The sequence below is a fragment of the Mobula birostris genome, chromosome 14 (assembly GCF_030028105.1).
Source record: "Mobula birostris isolate sMobBir1 chromosome 14, sMobBir1.hap1, whole genome shotgun sequence".
Classification (NCBI taxonomy): Eukaryota; Metazoa; Chordata; class Chondrichthyes; order Myliobatiformes; family Myliobatidae; genus Mobula; species Mobula birostris.
Genome location: NC_092383.1, coordinates 39,549,237 through 39,573,152, shown reverse-complemented (window position 1 = coordinate 39,573,152; position 23,916 = coordinate 39,549,237). Strand labels below are relative to the sequence as shown.

General features: G+C 43.5%; 1 protein-coding gene across 2 annotated transcripts in view; it reads right to left on the bottom strand.

The window, feature by feature from the left end:
• myo1ea (myosin IEa) overlaps positions 1-23,916 on the bottom strand; it is a 279,339-nt gene that overhangs the window by 139,287 nt on the left and 116,136 nt on the right. For both annotated transcript variants that reach the window (XM_072278417.1, XM_072278418.1), the window contains exons 9-13: positions 23,504-23,636; positions 11,036-11,232; positions 6,978-7,058; positions 4,180-4,266; positions 2,342-2,428 (exon numbers count right to left, since the gene is read on the bottom strand). In XM_072278417.1, the coding sequence (XP_072134518.1) occupies positions 2,342-2,428; positions 4,180-4,266; positions 6,978-7,058; positions 11,036-11,232; positions 23,504-23,636 (585 nt within the window). The remainder of the gene's footprint in view (positions 1-2,341; positions 2,429-4,179; positions 4,267-6,977; positions 7,059-11,035; positions 11,233-23,503; positions 23,637-23,916) is intronic.

The window sequence follows — 23,916 nt, the reverse complement described above, 5'->3', positions numbered from 1 at the left end:
CATGGGTGAAATTGGCTTTGCAGATCTCAAAACACCTTCATGGTCATTTTCAAAGCTCCTTGGAACAGCCCAACATAAAAGAAAGGCAAATATGTAAACTTTAAGGCAGAGGCATTCAGAAATCACAGATCTTGTGATCTTTTCTTGAAATGTACACCAGCAAGTCCAAAAACAGCTACATGATCACTTTGATCAATTTGTACTAAAATGAACTTTGTTTTTCTTTGTTCTGATTGTGTTCTTCATGTAAATTGTGTATAATTTATGTTTTATTTGCAAATGCTACCGAAATGATGCTGTGTACCTGTGATGTGGCAGCAAGCAAGTTTTTTTATATTGCATCTGTGCATACGACGATAATCTCTGACTGACTGGGTAAGGTACTACAGACATTGGTAAAAGAAACTACAAAGGATGGGTGGGAGCCAACAGTCTGAAGTCACTGTAATTTTGGGAAGAATGGATGCATTAAGCTCTTTTGGTACACAACTCATACGTAGAAGCACAGTTTAAAACTAATGGGACAAATTCTGCTGTATAATCTTTGTTGACATCACATTGTCAAACTGATAGCAACATCATACTCCTGCAATGAACTCCACATGCATGGAAATCCCAAGGCTTCCGTTATGATTAAGTGATCCTCTAACAGGGTGGGCTCATTGTTGGTCTCACCACAATCAAAGGAAATCAGTGAACTGGCAGAATTTCACAGCTGAGAAATTAGTCCAACAAGCATCTGGTTTTATATGCAAATCAGAAATAAAAGCTTTTTTTTCCAGATGCTAACACAACAGAAACCACTTCCTGACTAACATGAAACAGGACTGGAAGTTTCCAGCTGTGATTTAACTTGGCTCAGCTGACATCACTTGCTTAGTCAATGATGTCACAAAAGCACGTGACACTCCTTTCTACCTTACTGACAGAACATGATGCTCTAATTTGCAAATGACCACCTCATTATTCATTAGAAGCCTGCAGCGTTATCAAGGGTCTGTGAAATAAAGGATCTTGAACTGGAACACTGATTTATAGCCGATTGTTTTTACCTTCCTACGTTTCTAAATGCTCTGCATATTTCACACGCCATTGCTGGATTTCACATATCATTGGCTCAACCCTCTAAGAGGAGAAATTCTTCCTCATCACAGTCTTAACTGCATGCCCTTATTCTGTAGGTGGCTGAATCAGAATTAAAGTTCAAAGTAAAATTTTTACAATCTAAAGTGCAAAAAAACTCAAATAATAATAATTAATAAGCAAAAAACATCAAGAACATGTGATGAAGAGTCCTTGAAATTGAGTCCATAAAGATGTGGGAACAGTTCAGTTGTAGAGTGAGAGATTTCCCCCTCTGGTTCAGGAGCCTGATGGTTGAGGGGTAATAACTGTTCCTGAACTTGGTGGTGTGGGTCCTGAGACCTCTGTATGCTCTTCCAAATGGCAGCAGCGAGAAGAGAGCATGGCCTGGATAGTGAGTGTCTGTGATAATGGAAACTGCTTTCCTGCAATAGCATTTCACGTAGATGTGCATAATAACAGGGAGGTCTTCGTCCACTAGTTGAATGTTATTAATGAGGGACTGCACTGCATCTACTAATTTTGTAGGCTTTTCCGTTCAAGGGCATTGGCGTTTCCATACCACGCCGCGATGCAACCAGTCAGTGTACTCTCCACCGCACATCTATGGAAGTTTAGCTGGCACTCTGAACCTTCACAAAGCTCTAAGAAAGTAGAGGTGTAGCTGTGCTTTCTTTGTAATGGTACAGATGATAGATCTGCTGAAATGATAATGCTGAGGAATTTGAAGTTGCTGGCGCTCTCAGGTTTAGTATCACTGGCATCTGTTGTGAAATTTATTGTTTTGTAGCATCAGTACATTGGAATACACATTCAAAAACTGTAAATTACAATAGAAATATATTCAAAATAAATTAAAAGAAATAAATAATGCAAAAAGAGAAAACAATCGTGAGGTGTTGTTCACTGTCTGTTCAGAAATCCGATGGCAGAGGGGAAGCTGTTCCTAAAAATTTGAGTGGATGTCTTTAGGCTCCTGTACCAACTCCTTCAGAACCCCTGGTTCAGAAACTCTCCAACAAAAGGAAGCATCCTCTGTTTAGACCCCTAAGAATCTCATCTGTGTCAGTAACATCAATCCTAAGTTCCAATAAGTGGGGTCCCAACCTGTTTACCTTAGATATAAGCTAAATTGGAAATATTACAAAAATATACCTATAATACTATGATCTTTGCTGATGAGCAATGAAGCAGGGGAAACGATTAAATGTTTTGTACATCAGTCTTAGTACGTGTAGAAATCAGTTCAAATACTTACAACTTTGTTCTCTATAAGATCACAGACTATTTTGTTATTGAAATATTCAATTGGTGTCCATTTAATTCCCTCTTGAACATATTCCTCCTAAAGGGGGAAACAATACAATGACCAGTTAGCTACTGTACAAGGGTTAATAAGGTGCAAGCCCTTTCCCAAGAGCAAACTCTGTGTGAGTGTGAGAGAGAGAGAGAGAGTGAGAGAGAGAGTGAGATAGTGAGTGAGAGAGAGTGTGAGAGAGAGTGAGAGAGAGACTGAGAGAGAGATTAAGGAGTGAGGATACTGGAGATCAGAGGGAGAAAGGAAGATGGTCATTTGGGCTGGTGGTGGAGTGGGAGGGTGTAAAGGAATCTTTGGTCATCAGATTATTGGGAAAGGCATAGTTGGGAGTGGTTTCCTGTGGGATAGAGCCAGGTACATTAAGAGGCCCTGGAGCAAGCTCCATGAGTAGACCTGCTTCTACAAACTCCTGTACTGGTATTTTGTTGCATATTGCAATTTTGGGATCCTGTGCATCACTGCATGAGATGCAGAGGAAAGAAAATGTTCTCAATTTTCCATCACATTTAATTTTTCATTGAAGTGGAGTCACACAGTGTATAAAAAGTATGACGTTAGGTGATCCGGTTTCCAGGCTTCTCTGTTTAATTGGGGTAAGGGTGTCAGATTGGGCATGTCTCAATTATATGCTTGGAGGTGAGGAAGATGAAGAGTGTTTTCACTAGGAAGCTTACATTCGCATTTGATACTTGTAACAATGATTTGCTCTCGTTTGTTTTAAAGTCAGAATCAATGGTGCATTGTTAACATTTGTGAAAAGCACTGCAGATTTTAAAGTCTAAGATCTTCTTCTTATGTTGATGGATGCAAGTTTAAACATCTATAAGACATGACAGATCACATTTCAAAGATATCAGTCAGCATAGTTAATGTAATGTATGCAACTATATTAAACACTTGTCTGCTGTTCTTTCTGCACTCATTTCAGACTCATTTCCAATTTACTTTTTTATTTGGAAAAACTTCAGTGTTAATGCTGAAACAACAAACACAAGATTTTCTTTCATTTGAACAACCTTACTTTCTCCATTCATGTTCGGTACACAAGGGCTGCCATTTTCTTACCCGCAATCCCTGCCACCCCCCCCCCGCGCAAATGCTCATAACAGGGAAAGTGCGCATTCCAACTAAATGCTTACATAGCTGAAATGAACAGAACCCAACATTCGGAATCAAGGTTTGATTTTGGCCGTTCTATCTGTCCTCTGCCCAGGGTCAGTTCCGTTTAAACTTTCCAGTGGGGGGGGGGGAGGGGGTCAGTGGATAGAGGGAAAGATGTAAATTCATACTGATATCTTCTCTTGCATACGAGGTTGGCACCAGTGTTCAATTATCTTGAAATTCTTTGAAGCTGCAAATAATTGTTGTTTAGGTAATTGAGATTTACGGCAAGCAAGCAGCCGGCCAGCTGAAATACAAAGCCCTGGTTCAGGAAAATCAGATAAAGAAATCTAACTTCACACTTCCAGTCTCAGATTTTAATCAAATTCCAGAGCAAAAATCAAAATGGACAGGAGTGGTGAAAATCGTAAAAGAATTATATTAGTAACAATGCTGAATAGGACAGTACCCCATCTAAAGTGCAAAACAAAATATTTCCAAGCTTAGCTTTGTGCTCATGCTATTAAAAAATCTACTGCTCATTACTCTGGGAGTGTTTCAGGAAGTATGACTAAATTACATGGAAACCCAATGTAATTATCTGATTGCAAAGAATGGTCTATCCATGACAGGCCCCCCCTTTGACATCCTCAATAAATTAAAACAGTTACACGTACCTGCTCGGCTTTCAGTGTGAGCTCAATAAATATCTGCTGGAGTTTTTCATTCACAAAGTTGATACAAAATTGCTCAAAGCCATTTTTCTACAAAATAAATAGAAGATCTTGAGAGCACAGACAGTGGTGATACATAACAAGAGCTTTTATTTAGTATCAGTGGCGGAACGAAACCCACACTTGCCTGACATTTCTCTGCTATCTTAGTGAAGTATTAAACCATTTTGAACATTTATCCCAGATGCAAGACTAATGAGAGAACATGAGGGAGTCTGCAGATGCTGGAAATCCAAAGCAACACACACAAAATGCTCAAGGAACTCAATGGATCGGGCAGCATCTTTGGAAAAGAGTAAACAGGGCTGAGACCCTTCATCAGGACTGAAAAGAAAGGGGGAAGATGCCAGAATAAACGGGGGGGGGGGAGGGAAAGGAGGATAGCTCTATGGTGATAGGTGAAGCCAGGTTGGTGGGAAAGGTAAAGGGCTGGAGAAGGAGGAATTGGATAGAAGTGGAGAGACAATAGACAATAGACAACAGGTGCAGGAGTAGGCCATTCGGCCCTTCGAGCCAGCACTGCCATTCACTGTGATCATGGCTGATCATCCACTATCAGTATCCAGGTCTAAGAGAAAGGGAAGAAGGAGGGGCACCAGAGGGAAGTAATAGGCAGGAAAGAAGAGATAGAAAGCCAGAGTGGGGAAAAGGGAGGGGGGAGAAACATTTTTTTACCATAAGGAGAAATCGATAGTCGTGCCATCAGGTTGGAGGCTACCCAGATGGAATATGAGGTATTGCTTCTCCACCTGAGATTGGCCTCAGCTTGGCACAAGAGGCGGCTATGGAATGAAACATTGGAACAGGAATCGGAATTAAAATGCTTGGTCACTGGAAGTCCCGCTTGTGGCAGATACTCAATGAAGCGGTCCCCCGATTTACGACGGGTCTCACCAATGCAGAGGAGGCTGCACCGGGAGCACCAGATACGACAGACAACCCAGCAGATTCACAGGTGAAGTGTTATCTCACCTGGAAGGACTGTCTGGGGCCCTGAATGGAGGTGAGGGAGGAGGTGTATGGGCAGATGTAGCAGAAAGATAACAGTTGTCATCTGCTAATTTCCATTTGTTCATTTGTTTACAGGATGAGGTTGTTGCTGGAAAAGCTACCATTTGTTGCCAACTCCTAAATGGCCACAGAGATAGGAGTGAGCTTCTCTTTCTCTTCTCTCCCTCGTGCTGAATGTACTTCCAGGGTTGTTGGTTAGGACGTTCCACATCTCAGGCTCAGCTCTAGGTTACCCCGGTGGAGGGAATGAATTTTTAAGGAGGTGGTTGGTGGACATTTGGTTTCTTCGTTCTGGATGCTACGCGCTACTTGACTGTACTCATCCAGCCAAGTGCTGAATCAGAGGCAAATTTTGCAACCTACATACTTTTATAGCTTGTATTTGTGTGCTGGCCCTGTTATTCTTTGCCAATAGTAATCCCAAATATGTTGACTATAGTGATCTCTGAGATAGCAATGCCATTGAATGTCAAGAGAAGACAGTTTCCTTTTCATTGAAGCCAGTCACTGTCTTTCAATAATGTGCTGCAAACGTTACCAATTAAATAGCATTAATGGCAGGAGGCAAAGAGTGGGAATAAAGGAGCCTTTTCTGGTTGGCTGCTGCTAACGTGGTGTTCTACAGAGGTCTGTTGGGATCACAATGTTTTATGTTACATGTCAATGATTTGGATGATGGAATCGAAGGCTTTGTGGCCATGTTTGTGGGTGATACAGAGATAGGTGGAGGGGCAGGTAGTTTTAAGAAAGCAGAAAGGTTACAGTAGGACTTAGACAGATTAGGAGAATAGGCAAAGAAATGGCAGATGGATGGAGAGAAAATTCAAAAACCCGAGTTGCAAAAGGACTTAGGAGTCCTCATGCCGGGTTCCCTAAAGGTTAACTTGCAGATTGAGGAAGGCAAAGGCATTGTTAGCATTCATTTTGAGAGGACTAGAATATAAAAGCAAGGATGTAATATTGAGACTTTATAAAACATTGGTGAGGTCTCACTTGGAGTACTGAGAGCAGTTTTGGGCCCCTTATCTTAGAAAGGATATGCTGAAACTGGAGAGGGTTCAAAGGAGGTTCACGAAAATGATTCTGGGATTGAAAGGCTTATCATATGAGGAGCTTTTGAATGCTCTAGGCCTGTCCTCACTGGAATTCAGAAAAAAATGAGTCGGGAACTCATTGAAACCCATAGAATGCTGAAAGGCCTCGATAGAGTGGATGTGCAGACAATGTTTTCCACAGTGGGGCAGCCTAAGACCAGGGGACACAGCTGCAGAATAGAGGGTCATCCACTTAGAACAGAGGTAAGGAGGAATTTGTTGCCACAGGTGGCTGTGGAGGCCAATTCATTGGGTAAGTACAAGGCAAAGGTTGATAGAACCTTGATTGGTCAGGGCATGGAGGGTAGGAGACTGGGGCTGAGAGGGAACTGGATCAGTCATGATGAAATGGCAGAGCAGATTCAATGGGCCAAATGTCCCAGTTCTGCTCCTGTATCTTATGGTCTTATTCAAGTCTGAAAGAGGAATCAACATTTATAAAATTCTAATAGACATAATTACTTCACACATCCCACTGCACTGACTCACTCTTATTAGGGTCAAAAATTTGCAGTGGGTATGTTTTAAATATTTTAGTTGACATTTAAATTTTGTAGTTGACACTTAAATTTTCATGAATGAAACATGAAAAAAATAGCACAGAAGCAATCTGTAGTTTGCAACCTCAAGTCATACCTGGAAAATCTCAAAGCCGTAGATGTCGAGGACACCAATGTTGTACTCATCATGATCCTTCTCCATTGCCTTGTTAATGGACTAGAAAGACAAACGAAACCACAAGTTTGTATGTGAACAGTGGAAAGCAGTGCTGCCGTTGGCATAACCCTGGAGTGTAAAGCCTCAGTCAAATGCTAATATAAACAAAATGCCTTCACTGAAAGGGCAAAAGAATATCAAATTTCCCAAACGCCAATTTCAACCAAAGCTTTTAAAGAATCTTGTCACTGGAAGGCATTAAAATGTACATAAGTCAGTCATATCTTTTGAAAGTTGAGAACATTTTTGCTTGAAATGGTCAACATAGGGCCAATATGATGGAATCTTGATAAGGGACTGGTGAACCAAAGCTGAAGGAGAATGGATCAATCCATGTGCACAAACTGGAGTTAGATTAAAACATGCGTGTGCAATCAGTTCAGGTCCCTCTTCTCTCCATTTACTCTCCCCATTGCAGATAAATTCTACAGGTGCCAGAAATAGAGTCACAGAATGCTACAGCACAGAAACAGGCCCTTCGGTCCATCTAGTCTGTGCTGAACTGTTATTCTGCCTTGTCGCATCAGCTTGCTCCTGAACCATAGCCCTCCATGTACGTATCCAAACTTTTCTTAAATGTTGCAATTGAACACACATTCACCGTTTCCACTGGCAACTTGTTCCACACTCACTCCACCCTCTGAGTGAAGGTGGTCCCCTTAAATATATCATCTTTCAACCTTCATCTCTAGCTCTAGTCTCACCCTACCTCAGTGGAAAAGCTTCCATGCATTTTTTCTATCTATATCCCTCATAGTTGTGTATACCCTCATCAAATCTCCCCTCATTCTCCTTTGCTTCAGGGAAAAATTCTATACAAAGTGCCGTGCCCATGCGTTTATATAACTGAATGTGTATTGCAGCTCAGGCAAGGATCTCCAACACACCAAACAGTTAATAGACATCTCTCGATTCCTTCCTCACTTATTATGGATATGGAAAGGACAATTCAGCCAACTGGTTCAATCCGGCTACCCAGAAGATCAATTCCATTTGTCCCATTCCCCTCCTCTGACCCTGCAGTATTCTCTCCCACTTGCTCTTCCTATTCTCTTTGCTCTGTCTGCCGCAAAAAGCAAGATCTCCTGGTGGCCACCCATTTCAATTTGACTTCTCATTCCTATTCTGTCATGTCAATCCATCACCTCTTCTGCTGCCATGATGCAGCCTCCAACCTGATGGCATGAACATCAATTTCTCTAACCTGGTAATTTCTCTCTCCTCTCCCTTCTCTTTTTTTCCATTCCCCCATTCGGCCTCCCCTCTCACCCTTCCCCTCAACTGCCCATCACCTCCCTCTGGTTGTCCTCTTCCTTCTCGTTTCCATGGGCCACTGTCCTCTCCTATCAGATTCCTTCCTTTTCAGCGGTTTAACCTCTTCCACCTATCACCTGCCAACTTCTACTCCTTTCCACCCCCCCACCCCACATTTCAAGACGCGGGCGGTGTGGTAGCGTAGTGGTTAGCCCAATGTTTTACTGTACCAAGGACACCGGTTCAATCCCCACTACTACCTGTAAGGCGTTTGTATGCTCTCCCCATGACCGTGTGGGTTTCCTCTGGGTGCTCCAGTTTCTGCCCACAGTCCAAAGACGTATTGGTTGGTAAGTTAATTAGTCATTATAAATCGTCCCGAGATTAGGTAGGATTAAATCAAGGGTTGCTAGGCAGTGTGGCTCAAAGATCTGAAAGGGTCTATTCCAGGCTGCAAGTCAATTAATAAATAAATAAGTCAACATAAACTTAAGTTAAGCACAACTTCTACATGTGCAAAAATGAACAACAAACTAAAGGTAACAACATCAGCACAAGTTTGAGAAAAAGTAGACGTAGTAGCAGATGATATGTTATTAACTGAGTGTGAGGTTATTTAGTTTGCAATAGACCCTGGAAAAATATCTCAAACAAAGGGCACTCACCCACGCTCATCCCCTGCCTGTTCTGTTTAACTGATCCCTGTGGACTAAATGAGGAGTTTTATATTTTTGCTAGTCATTGCAGATGTTCTTTTGCCACATCTGGTCCATTGTTGCTGTCACAAAAGTGACTTTGTTTGGCAGTGGTCTAACTCCTCTCATTGAATGAATCCAAGCACCAAGTTCCCCATTGATACAGAGTGAAAACAAAACCTCGTCAGAAGCAAAGGGGAGCCTGTGACATAACAATGGGACTGCAGGGCACCTGCAATTAAACATGATCTGTTTGATTTTGCATGCAATGCCTTTCAGGCTTTCAAGTTGCTCAATTATACAGTAGTTTGGGAGCAGTACTGACCTCCAAAACAGAGTATTGCCTAAAAATGTGCAAAAACTTCTGTGTAAATTCATTTGCGCAAGAGCAAGCTTCAGTATCCAAATATGAGTTGCAGCTGATGTGGGAGGTGATGAGGGAAGGGAACTCGTTATGAAGGGCAGATCTTCAGAACTATTCCACATGCAGTCCTGCTCACTGTTCTATCATTCTGTCTCATGATGGTGCAGTTCCTACTGAGACACCAGCATCTCAACCCATTTTCTTCTTCTGTATCAAATATCTTCTATCACAAATATCAATAGGCTATTTGGAGCCACAGAAATTTTCCGATCCTTGTTTGATTCTGGGATTCCCACTGATTGTTGCTACTCTAACTCATGGCCACTGAACCTCACCATATTGAGCTCCACTTCCCTTCTCCCACCAGTGATACCATCTACCTCAAGCCAATCCGTAGCATGGCCACTGCAACACCTGGTGATGTCTTTGCTCAATGGACCATCTGGGGAGATTCTCCTTCGCATGAAACTGCTGAATGACTTTTCTAAGTAATTTGGCAGAGTTTCTTTGTGTGAGGAGAAGATCTAAGTTATGAGCGGTTGTTCCCTTTTGCTGAATTTCCGGTACTTGCGAGAATTGTGCGTAACACGCAATGGTGCCTCCTAGTGAAAGCACTTTGATCTAATGGTATAAAAGGTGATAACGTTGAGAGTGATGATTTGTCCCTCTTTTGAAAATCTCAGTCAGTAAATGCCCTGTTGAGTCACACAGAGTAAAAAGCTTTTTAGTTTTGAGTCCAGGCACCAGTGTAGTGTATTAGCTGATCTCTGCTCAACTGACAGTGGAACACAGTATTCCTGTTCGTTAAAAGAGACACATTCGGTCAGTATACTGATTCCAGTATTTATTTATTGAGATAAGTGTGGAATAGGCCCTCCACACCACGCAGCAGTCCCCCAATTGAATCCTAGCCTAATCATGGGACAATTTACAATGACCAATTAACCTACCAACCGGTACGTCTTTGGACTGTGGGAGGAAACCCACATAGTCACAGGGAGAACATACAAACTCCTTTCAGATAGTGGCATGGATTGAACCTGGGTTGAAGGTACTGTAAAGTGTTGTGCTAACCATGACTCCATCATGCCGTCATCTAAATCCTGTCTGAGCATTGCTCCCTTTCACTTTAAGTACCATGTTGGCCTTCAGCTCCTGACCCTGGTGTGTGTGTGTGTGTGTGTGTGTGTGTGTGTGTGTGTGTGTATGTTCATTCTCCTGTGTCCTGGTTTCCAAATCGATGGGTCAGATAGGTTACTGTGGATTGCCCATGTATCGATGTGTGGCTTATGAATGAAAAGGAGGAGTTGCAGAGCAACACACATAAAATGCTGGAGGAACCCAGCAGGTCAGGCAGCGTCTATGGAGGGGAACAAACAATCGACTTTTCATGCTCAGACTAGAAAGGAAGGGGGCAGGTCAGAATAAGGTGGGGGTGAGGTGGGCAGGCGGTCACTTTTACCCTGTGCACGCGTGTTTATGACAGCAATAAGCCTGAGCTTCAGCTAGCTCTGTGAAAAGAAATGTTTGCTGCTCGCTGATGAACCACCCCTTGGAAATGCTCCCTTTGCCTCCACACACAGCCTTTCTGACTGGGAGCACAGACATCCCAAGGCAATTCCATTCACGTCAGAGATCCACCTCGGTCAATTGATAGTACTTACATCAACTAAATAGTCAAATAGGCGTGCATGGAGAGCTTTGGAAAGTGCATCCCTGGTATAGCAGGCTTGCTCCACGTTTAACGTCACATTAATAGTTTCAGACTTCCCTCCCCACTTGCTGTCCATTTTCCGGCTGGTCAGTTTTTCTTTCAGTCGCTCCTGGTTAATACCAAGTAGGAATGCCGGGAATGCCAGGACTGTCAAATGAAAAGAGAGTTTACTTATTCTCCCAGCAAGGGGACTTTGCTCAGTCGACGTACATAGAACATAGGACAGTGAACTACACAACACAGGCACGGGCCCCTTTATCCCACAATGTCTGCATCAAACATAAAGGCAGAAGTATCCCTCCATTTCCTGTATATTCATCTGTCCATCAAACATGGGAGACTTTGCTTCAGGACCAATGTCTCTTTCATATGCTAATGCACAAAAGTTCAACACATATTAGATAAAATACACCATACAAGTAGATGCAGAAAATCCTGCTGCTTTATTCACTGGCCATAGTAATGGAGAATGTTACAAAACTGACATCTTTATACAGAAATACAGAGACTTGATTTACTATAATATTGTTTTGTGAGCTCTCAAATCAATATGCAAGATCAGAGTCTGTCAATTCCTGCCCACAGGGATTAGAATAGGAACTCCAGCCTAATTCCTTCAGAATCAAAGCAGGAATTCCTTACTTTCACATAATGAAAGCTCAGTTTTTCTTCTGCCAGAACACCATACTCACTGCCCTGAAGCAGCTCACTTCACCCCCATAAAGGGAGCTCATTAATAGATTACAAGAGCTCGATATGGGCTGTTGCCACTTAACTTGATTGTATTAACTGGAATTTAGAAGTGTGTCGAGAGGTCCATACTGATGTTCTGTGTTAAAGAAAACATTTTTATGGGCAGTAAGAGAAAGAGTTTTCATTTGTACATCTCTCAGCACCTTCAAAGTGCATTAAAGCCAAATGTTTTTGAAATGATCATAACTGCAGATCAAGAAATTCAACAGCCTGTTCCCACAGAACAAACTGGCATAAACCTCCAGTGTGATAACAAACAACTACCCTGCTATGGTGATAGCAGTAGAGGGGTAAGCACCGATCAGGAGACTGCCTTAGGATCCCACAGTGTCACACACTGTTTTATGCTCGAGCATAGAACAGCTGAGGTGATGGGGCATTTCACCTCAGCTCTCAGAAGGAATGCACTGAATGGAGCTGGTCATGCTACATGTTCAGTGAAATCACTTCTTCTTCCACCACCTGCTGAATAATCTGGCAGACTGCAAAATCAGATTCATCTTAACCCCTCCACAATTCATTCCGGTGTGAGTGAGGTGGATTCTGCTGAGGGTTCTATACATCTGAGAGTAGGGGACGTTCCCCCAGTACTGGCTATTCCACCATCCGAGGCTCTTCCACTCCCTTCCAGACCCGTAGGAAGGAGGGAGGCTCACCCAAGAATGGCACTGATTGGCCGAGAACACACCAGCCTACTGTGGGATGTCCATGCAGGGTCAAAGAGACAACACTGGATTCCCACTCACACATGAGGTGCTGCAGAAGAAGAATATGAACTAAAGGATGTTAACCCTTTGGGTATGTCTTTTCTTTTATTCATACACCAGATGTGGGCATAGCTGGCAAAGCCGACATTTAGTGCCCATCCCTAAATGCTGCGGACGGAAAATGAATAGCTGACTGGGTCACTTGATGACCTGCACTTCACTTCCTCTGTAACGGTAACACTATATTCAGCGGCCACTTCCTTAGGTACCCCCTGGAACTAATAAAGTGCCTTTGCTGGTATGTTCGTGGTCTCCCGCTGCTGTAGCCCACCTACTTCAATGTTCAATGTCTTGTGCATTCAGAGATGCTCTTTTGCACATCACTGTTATAATGTGTCATTATTTAAGTTACTGTTTCTTCTTATCTGCTTGAACCAGTCTAGCCATTCTCCTCTGAACTCTCCCATTAGCAAAGCATTTTTGCCCACAGAACTGCTGCTCACTGGATGACTTTAGTTTTCTATACCATTCTCTGTAAATTCCAGAGACTATACAAAAATCCCAGGAATCAGGAGTTCCTGAGATACTCAAACCACCCCGTCTGGCACCAACAATCATTCCATGGTCAAAGTCACTTAGATCACATTTCTTCCCCATTCTGATATGTGCTCTGAACAACAGCTGAACCTCTTGACCATGCCTGTATGCTTCTATGCATTGAGTTGCTCCCATATGATGGCTGAGTAGATAACTGCATTAACAAGCAGGTGTATAGGTGTGCCTAATACGTGGCCACTGAGTACACACCCTGCCTTTGTTTGTACTGTTTCAATGCACTTATGACCTGTGTGGATGGCACACAAACAAAAGCTTTTCAATGTACCTCAGTACATGTGACAATAAACCAATTATCCATCGGCATTACACTTAAAACACTTCAAGAGTCAGGTTGGGTTTAGAATCACTGTAAGGCTGGAATGCTGAAGAATATCAGTGAACCCAGGTGATTTGTAAAACAATCCTATAGTTCCACGGTCACCATTACCTTGTTTATTTTTCCATTTGATTTAACTGATTAAGTTGCCAATAGAACACAAACACTTGCTTATGAATGAACAGTCTAGGCCTTTGCATCTGAACTTTGCACCCTAGGTGGAAGGCTTGTCTCTCTCAAGCTATGTCCACACTACACCAGATAATTTTGAAAACAAAGCTTTTACTCTTCGTTTTGCCCCTCTGTCCATACTAAAATGGCGTTTTCATCCCCCGAAAATGGAGATTTTCAGAAACGATCTCCAGAGTGAATAAATCTGAAAACGCCTAATATCCATCGCAGTGGTGACATGGTAAGCGGAGCTTTTTAAAACCGCTGTCATGACGTGCCGCAACAGATGGTGGCAGCGCGGCATTTCATTGTTTTCTTCTTCTTCTTATTACCTTATTGTTGCCAAACAATTGATACTAGAGCGTACAATCATCACAGTGATATCTGATTCTGCGCTTTGCAGAACCTAACAATTTCAGAACAGACGGCAATGAGACTGAAGCCAGAAGAGTTAGAAATGTACTCACCAAATACTTCAACCCATAGCTTACTGAATAAATAAGTATACTCACTTTGCCCTGTTTTCTGTCCTTGCTTGTATGAAGGTAAGGACAGAAAACACCCTCCGCCACCTCCAGTTTAAATTCCATGGAGAAATTCGGAGGATCAAGAACCAAGAACCAAGGTGGTTTACCTATTTATGCAAGTACTTTTCTGATAATCGATGTGTAACAGCCTAATGTAACATTGTATGGAAATACAAGATAACACTGATGCAGACATGTTTTATACATTTAATAAGGCGCTTTATTAATGAAACAGAGTTAATCAGTTTTTCAATGTTCATCGTCAGTCGGGTCATACTGTCCGTGAACTACCTGTCGGTTGCCTCCATACGCTCCAGTATTTGTTTTTTTTTAGTTTTAAGTCCTCCTGCGCGAGAGCCAAGAGCAAGTCCTTTTAAGTTTTTCTACTCTGTAACTGGACAAACGCACACCAAGTATACCATTTCCTCTTCGCTTGTTTTCTGTGTGTCCTGCGCATGCCCAGTAGGAGGAGATTCGCCCAAATATCCGTCTAATGTGGACAGAGATATTTTGAAAAACGCTTAGTGTGGACGCCTGTCGTTTTTACTTGAAACCGACGTTTTCAAAATTATCCGGCGTAGTGTGGACGTAGCCTCAGTAACAATACTGCTCTATCATATGGGGAAATGGACTTGGTGTTAACAGAACACTTCAACAAATAAAGCCATGGACTCGGTTGACACTTCTCGCTGACTCATTGAAGCAGTCATCATGATTAAAAGCCCCAGCCACCCCTGGACAATCTCCCTTTTCCATCACATCTCCCTTCCCAAATCACACAGATGATATGAAAAGCCAAGGCTCAAGGGCAGCTTCTATCCCACTGTCATAAAACTATTGAACGGTTCCCTAATATCATCAGATAGACCCCTGACCTTGGGGTTTCACTTATAACCTTGCATCTTATTGTTCACCTCTACAGCACTTTTTTTCCTATAAATGTAACACTCACTCTACATTCTGATATTGTTTTACCTTTGTACTGCCTCAATGCACTGTGAAATGACTTGATCAGCATGAACACTATCACTACATCTTGGTACATGCGTCATAATAAACCAATTTACCAGTCAAATCCTTTTAAATTCACAGGGCAACTTCCTGCATTTCCTTTAAACTCACTGGGACCCGTTTCCCATACTCCCTTTAAACTCACTGAGAAACGTATTATATAATTGTGTATTATCCGAAACATCTGAATTCAAGGAGTATTGGAGTATTGAAAGGAGTAATTATCCAAATGTCTGGCATCACCAAAGTCCTGAGGGTCCCGGATTATCTGAGTTTACCTCCCTATGGACCCTGACCTCATCTAGCATCACACTGAGTGGCTCCTTTATCCGGCACAAGAGTAAACGATACAGTCATCACTGAGTGCATTTCCAAATGTTTGTCATCTTCTACTGCTGTACCCAGCCACTTCAAGGCTTGACCTGTTGTGTGTTCATAGATGGTCTTGTGAACACCACTGTTGTAACATGTGGTTATTTGAGTTACCGTCACCTTCCTGTCTTCTTGAACTAGTCTGGCCATTCTCCTCCGACTTCTCTCATTAACAAGGCGTTTTCATCCACAGAACTGATTCTCACCGATGTTTTTTGATTTTGAACCATTCCCTGTAACTCTATAGACTGTTGTGCATGAAAATCCCAGGAGATCAGCAGTTTGAGATACTCAAGGCACCCCATCTGGCACCAACAATCATTCCACAGTCAGAGTCACTTACATCACACTTCTTCCCCATTCTGTATAACAACTGAACCTCTTGATCATGTCTGCATACTCTTATGCTTTGAGTTGCTGCCATATGGTTAACTGATTAGATATTTGCATTAACAAGCAGGGGTGCAGGTGTATCTAATAAAATGGCCACTGAGTGTGTTTCTCAGTCAGTCACAGATCACATTCTCTTAAGACATCTCTTCCCTGTGCAGCTTCCAACCTTGCAGTGCTCCAACCTGCATACCTGCTCCACCTCCTGTCCCGGCATTCACCAGTAGGATGGTCTGGACAATGCTGCTGTTTCAGCCACTTAACCCGTTCTTGTTTAAACTACTTCTCCTTCAGTTCCATTCACTTTCCACTAATGTAGATATGCAAACTTCCCTGGGTCCAGCCTATGTCCTCCTTGTTAATGGGATGTTTGGAACGACTTAAAGGTAGCCAGCAAAATCAAAGATTCCACATACTTTGGATATTCTCTCTTTCCCCCCTTCCACTGGGCAGGAGATACAAATGCCAGAAAACACGTACCACCAGGTCTGAGGACAGTTTTTACCCTGCTGTTATAAAACTAATGAATGCTTACCTTGGACAATAGCATGGACTCTAGACCTCACATTCCACTTCTTTAAGAATGCATCTTATTGTTTACCTGCACTGCACTTTCTCTGTAGGTGTAAACAGTTCAGACTGTAGCTGTTATTGTTTTACCAAATATCATCGCAATGCACTGTGCAATCAATCTGTATCAACAGTACACAAGACAATGTTTTCACTGATCCTCAGTACATGTGACAATAACAAACCAGTAACAGTACTTGGGTCCCTTCCCTTGACTCTTTCTGTTATATTGATGACTGCACCACACTGCTTCCTGAATTTATACAATATTTCATTGCAATATCCACCCTGCTCTCATCTTAACAGAGTTTGCTTCCTACTCTGCCCTTCCCTTCCTGAATCCCTCCCGCCTCAGCGGATGGGCCAGCCACGAACATCCATTACAAGCCTGTAGACTCCCACAGTTATCTTGACTAAAATGCTCCCTCCCCACCCCTCCTGCTCTAAGGGCTCCTTTCCACCCTCCCAGTTCGTCCATCTCCAAACTATTTGCTCTGACTATTCCTTCTTCCTAAACTCTCCCTTCCTTTCTAGCCCTTGACTGCATCCAACTACTTCTTGCATCCCTGCTCACAACCTTTCTTTTGGATGGACTATAAAGTAAGTTCACTTTCCATCCCACTGGCCTCAAAGTTCAAAGGAACTATCAAAGTTCCCACCAGCTTCAACAAGATTCCAACACCAAACAAATTCCCTTTTCTTTTCCTTCCAGTATGTCAGTGGGACCTTCCCCCTGCAACTCCTGGTCTGTTCCTCCTTCCACCTCACCATTCCTCTTCCTCCGGTTCCGTCCCATGTAGCTGTAGGAGATGTCCTATCACTTCACTTCCCTTCCCACCATCCCGGGACCCAGTCTTTCCAGATTCTAGAGATGCTAGATAGTCAGAGTAACAGACACAAATTGCTGGAGAAACTCGGGGCAGTCATGCAGCATTTACCGGAAAGACGTTTCGGGCCGAGACCCCACCAGTCCTGATAAAAGGTCCTGGTCTGAAACATCTCGATGTAGATGCCACATGACCTGACATGTTTCTCCAGCAATTTGTGTGTGTTACTTTCCAGCTAAAGCTGTGATTCACTTGTACTTCTTCCAATCCAGCGTACCGTATTCATTCCATAAGACCATAAGACAAAGGAGAAGTAGGCCATTCGGCCCATCGAGTCTGCTCCGCCATTTTATCATGAGCTGATCCATTTTATCCTATTTAGTTCCACTGCCCCGCCTTCTCACCATAACCTTTGATGCCCTGGCTACTTAGATACCTATCAATCTCTGCCTTAAATACACCCAATAACTTGGCCTCCACTGCTGCCCGTGGCAACAAATTCCATAGATTCACCACCCTCTGACTAAAAAATTTTTTTCGCATTTCTGTTCTGAAAGGGCGCCCTTCAATCCTGAAGTCATGCCCTCTCGTACTAGACTCCCCCATCATAGGAAACAACTTTGCCACATCCACTCTGTCCATGCCTTTTAACATTCGAAATGTTTCTATGAGGTCTTCCCTCATTCTTCTAAACTCCAAGGAATACAGTCCAAGAGCGGACAAACGTTCCTCATATGTTAACCCTCTCATTCCCGGAATCATTCTAGTGAATCTTCTCTGTACCCTCTCCAACGTCAGCACATCCTTTCTTAAATAAGGAGACCAAAACTGCCCACAGTACTCCAAGTGAGGTCTCACCAGCGCCTTATAGAGCCTCAACATCACATCCCTGCTCCTATACTCTATTCCTCTAGAAATGAATGCCAACATTGCATTCGCCTTCTTCACTACCGACTCAACCTGGAGGTTAACTTTAAGGGAATCCTGTACGAGGGCTCCCAAGTCCCGTTGCATCTCAGAACTTTGAATTCGTTCCCCATTTAAATAATAGTCTGCCCGTTTATTTTTTCTGCCCAAGTGCATAACCATACACTTTCCAACATTGTACTTCATTTGCCACTTCTCTGCCCATTCTTCCAATCTATCCAAGTCTCTCTGCAGGCTCTCCGTTTCCTCTGCACTACCGGCCCCTCCACCTATCTTCGTATCGTCAGCAAACTTAGCCACAAAGCCATCATTCCATAATCCAAATCGTTGATGTACAATGTAAAAAGAAGCGGCCCCAACACTGATCCCTGTGGAACACCACTGGTAACTGGCAGCCAACCAGAATAGGATCCCTTTATTCCCACTCTCTGTTTCCTGCCAATCAGCCAACGCTCTATCCACGTATGTAACTTTCCTGTAATTCCATGGGCTCTTATCTTGTTAAGCAGCCTCATGTGTGGCACCTTGTCAAAGGCCTTCTGAAAATCCAAATATACAACATCCACTGCATCTCCCTTGTCTAGCCTACTGGTAATTTCCTCAAAAAATTGTAATAGGTTTGTCAGGCAGGATTTTCCTTTAAGGAATACATGCTGAGTTCTGCCTATCTTGTCATATGCCTCCAGGTACTCTGTAACCTCATCCTTGACAATCGACTCCAACAACTTCCCAACCACCGACGTCAAGCTAACAGGTCTATAATTTCCTTTTTGCTTCCTTGCCCCCTTCTTAAATAGCGGAGTGACATTTGCAATCTTCCAGTCTTCCGGAACCATGCCAGAATCTATCGACTTTTGAAAGATCATCGCTAATGCCTCCGCAATCTCCACAGCTACTTCCTTCAGAACACGAGGGTGCATTCCATCTGGTCCGGGAGATTTATCGACCTTTAGCCTATTCAGCTTTCTGAGTACTTTCTCTGTCGTAATTGTGACTGCACACACTTCTCTTCCCTGCCACCCTTGAGTGTCCGGTATCCTGCTGTCTTCCTCAGTGAAGACTGATGCAAAATACTTGTTCAGTTCCTCTGCCATCTCCTCATCTCCCATTACAATTTCTCCAGTATCATTTTCTATCGGTCCTATATCTACTCTCACCTGTCTTTTACTCTTTATATACTTGAAAAAGCTTTTAGTATCCTCTTTGATATTATTTGCTAGTTTCCTTTCATAGTTAATCTTTTCTCTCTTAATGACCTTCTTGGTTTCCTTTTGTAAGGTTTTAAAGACTTCCCAATCCTTTGTCTTCCCACTAATTTTTGCTTCCTTGTATGCCCTCTCCTTAGCTTTAACTTTGGCTTTGACTTCTCTTGTCAACCACGGTTGCATCCTTTTTCCACTCGAAAATTTCTTCTTTTTTGGAATATACCTGTCTTGCACATTCTTCATTTCTCGCATAAACTCCAGCCACTGCTGCTCTGCCGTCTTTCCCGCCAGTGTCTCTTTCCAGTCAACTTTGGCCAGTTCCTCTCTCATGCCACTGTAGTTTCCTTTACTCCACTGAAACACCGACACATCAGATTTCGGCTTCCCTTTTTCTAATTTCACAGTGAACTCAATCATGTTATGATCACTGCCTCCTAAGGGTTCCTTCACCTCAATCTCTCTAATCACCTCCAGTTCATTACACAATACCCAATCCAGTACAGCCGATCCCCTAGTGGGCTCAACAACAAGCTGTTCTAAAAAGCCACCTCGCAGACATTCTACAAATTCTCTCTCTTGAGATCCAGTGCCGACCTGATTTACCCAATCTACTTGCATGTTAAAATCCCCCACAATTATCATAACACTGCCCTTCTGACAAGCCTTTTCTATTTCCAGTTGTAATTTGTAGTCCGCATCCCTGCAGCTGTTCGGAGGCCTATAAATAATTGCCATCAGGGTCCTTTTACCCCTGCTATTCCTTAGCTCAACCCATAAAGATTCTGCACCTTCCAATCCTATATCACCTCTTTCTAATGATTTAATATCATTTCTTACCAATAAAGCCACGCCTCCCCCTCTGCCTACCTTCCTATCCTTCCGATAAACCGTTTATCCTTGGACGTTCAGCTCCCAGAGACATGCATCCTTTAGCCAGGTCTCAGTGATGGCCACAATATCATACCTGCTAATCTGCCTGTCTTTCCTGACATCTTTACTGCTCACTATCTTAGATTTATTTCTGTTTTCCCCTTCCTCCACTCTATCATTCCAGTTCCCATCCCCCTGCCAAATTAGTTTAAACCCTCCTTAACAGCTCTATTAAACTTTCCCGCCAGGATATTGGTCCCCTTCAGGTTCAGGTGTAACCTGTCCTTTTTGAACAGGTTATACTTCCCCCAGAAGAGATCCCAATTATCCAAGAATCTGAAGCCCTGCGCCCTACACCAGTCTCTCAGCCAGGCATTCATCTGCCTGATCCGACTACTCTTGCCCTCGCTAGCACGTGGCACAGGTAGCAATCCCGAGATTACTACCCTGGAGGTCCTGCTTCTCAGCTTCCTTCCTAACTCCTGGAAATCTCTCTTCAGGACCTCCTCCTTTGTCCTATCTATGTCATTGGTACCAACATGTACCAAGACAACTAGCTGCTCACCCTCCCCCTTTAGAATATTCAGGACCTGATCCGAGACATCCCGTACCCTGGCACCTGGGGGGCAACACACCATGCGGGTATCTCTGTCAGGCTCACAGAATCTCCTGTCTGTTCCCCTGACTATGAAATCCCCTATGACTACCGCATTTCTCTTCCCCCTCCTTCTCTCCTGCACAACAGCGCCAGGCTCAGTGCCAGAGACCCGGTCACCATGGGCGTCCCCCGTCAGGTCATCCCCCTCAACAGCATCCAGAACAAGATATTTGTTGCTGAGGGGAACAGCCACAGGGGTGCTCTCCACTATCCGGGCATTTCCCTTCCCTCTGTTGACAGTGACCCAGTGTTCTGACTCCTGTAGCCTAGAGATGACTACTGACTCCTGTAGTCTAGGGATGACTACCTCCCTGTAGCTCCTGTCTATCACCTCTTCACTTTCCCTGATAAGCACTAGGTCATCAAGCTGCAGCTCCAGATCCCTAACACGGTCTCTGAGGAGCTGCAACTCGGTGCACCTGGCGCAGATGTGGCCATCAGGGAGGCTGGAGGTCTCCCAGGATTCCCACATCTGACACCCTGAACAAAGCACTAACCCTGCAGGCATGCTATCTAATTCTACACGAATGAAACAGGAAAAATAAGTCTACTCACCCACTTACCTCGCCAAACTGACAAACTTTTTAAACCGTTAGCTGTGAGAGCCCTGCTGTTCCTGTCTGTCCGGGCCGATTCGCGGAAGGGGTGGGGGGTGGGATTCGTCACAATCTGATCTCCTCTCCACTGCAGAAACCAAGTACAGGGTCTGCAACCACTTTGTGAAGCACCTGTGCTCCCTCTGCAGAGGCAACTCAGAGCTCAAAGTTACCTACCACATCTAGTGTCCCTCAGACATGTCTGTGGCCTCCTGAGCTGTTATAATGAGGCCCAAAACAAGTTCAGAAATAGTACCTCTTGCTCTGTCTTCCACATCGCAAACATTGAAATTTATACTTGTTTTGCCTTCCAGCTGTATCAAAACTGGTCATATCTGCTTCAAGTCACCCTCAGTGATTGGCTCAAACTTCTATCTCCACTAGCCCAAGTCTCTTCTTTAGATCTTCCTTTTTCTGTATTCTTGCCCACTATCTAACTTCATTTCTTAGCTTCTCCCTCTCCGTCCATTCACCCAGTTTCTCTTTTCACAGATGCTGCCTCATGAGGAACAGTAACCAAATGCACAATGTACCCCTGCCATTGCCTCGGAATCTCTCCAAGAGGGCAGAGCCCATGATTGGCTAACACAATCTTGTATGCATATATAAGGACGCTCTTCATCGACTACGGCTTGGCATTCAGTACTATCGTTCCCTTGGAACTAACCAGTAAGCTTCAAGACCTTGACCTCAATACCCTCTTGTGCAATTGGATCCTCGATCTCCTCACTTGCAGACCCCAATCAGTTTGGATTGGCAACAACGTCTCCTCCACGATCTCCATCGGTACAAGTGCACTACAATGCTGCGTGTTTAGCCCCTGCTCTACGCACTTTACACTGTGCGGCTAAGCACAGCTTCAATGCCATATTCAAGTTTACTGATGAATCGACATGTAGAAGGGGTAGTGAAAATCTGGCTGAATGATGCAACACCAACCTTTCATTCCTTATCAGCAAGTCCAAGGAGCTGATTTTTGACTTCAGAAGGATGAAACCAGCCAGACCTCGTCGGAGGATCAGAGGTGCAGATGGCCTGCAACTTTAAATCCCTCTGTCAGTGCAATTACAAAGAAAGCACAGCACACCTCCATTTTCTTACAAGTTAGCAAAGATTTGGCATGGCATCTAAAATGCAGAGAAACTTCTATCGATGTATGATGCACCCCAGCCTAGTATAGAAATACCAATGTCCTTGAATGGAAAATCCTACAAGGGGTAGTGGAGACAGCCCAGGTAAAGCCCTCCCCCTGCATTTAGCACATCTACACAGAGCTTTCTTGCAGGAAAGCAGCAGCCATCATCTGGGACTCTCACCACCCAGGTCAAGCTGTCTTCTTGCTGCTGCCATCAGGAAGAAGGTACAGGAGCCTCACTCGCACCTCCAGGATCAGGAACAATTATTACACCTCAACCATCAGGCTCTTTAGCTAGAGGAGATAACTTCACTCAATTTCACTTTCTCCATCACTAAACTGTTCCCTCATCCTATGGTCTTTCAAGCACTCATCATCTCATGTTCTCAATATTTATTTACGATTTTTTTTTCCCTTTTGTATTTGCACAGTTTGTTGTCTTATGAACTCTGGCTGTCTGCCTTGTTGGGTACAGTCTTTCACTGATTCTATTATGGTAATTGAATATGCCTGCAAGAAAAAGAATCTTGGGGTTGTATATGGTGTACTTTGATAATAAATTTGCTTTGAACCTCTAGTTTGTGCTCTTGAGCAAGGCACTTAATCACACATTGCTCTAGTCTGTGCGAGGAGTGGCGCCCCACACAGACTTCCAATAAGGCATGAAGTTGCCCGACACAGGCCTCTCATGGTCTGAGTCAACGTTTCCTCCCCTCCCTCCCCTCTAGTTGCAACACAAAGATAATTGCAAAACAAAACACTTACATTCTTCGCTTTCCACAGCCGCGTAATTGCCAACCTCTTTAAAAGTGATATTTCCCATGTGAAGCACGCCAGCCACTATCTGTAGAACCATGGCCTGTTCTTCAGCAAAAATTCCAATCACATTCATAGCATGCTGGAGGCAAATAATTGTTTAAGATTAACTGATGTCAATTCTCTCAGAATAAGTTGTTAATTTACTAATCTAACTCACTGACACCTCACACAGCAGTTGATATACAGGCAGTGAGGACATAACTTTAAAGGTGAGAGAGGGAAAAGTTTAAAACAGATTCACTTGGCAAACTTTCTCACTCACAGAGAGTGGTAGGTGCATTGAGTTCACTGCTGGGGAAATGGTGGAAGTGGATAGGATTGAAATGGTTAAGAGGCATGCAGACAGATGTGTATACAGG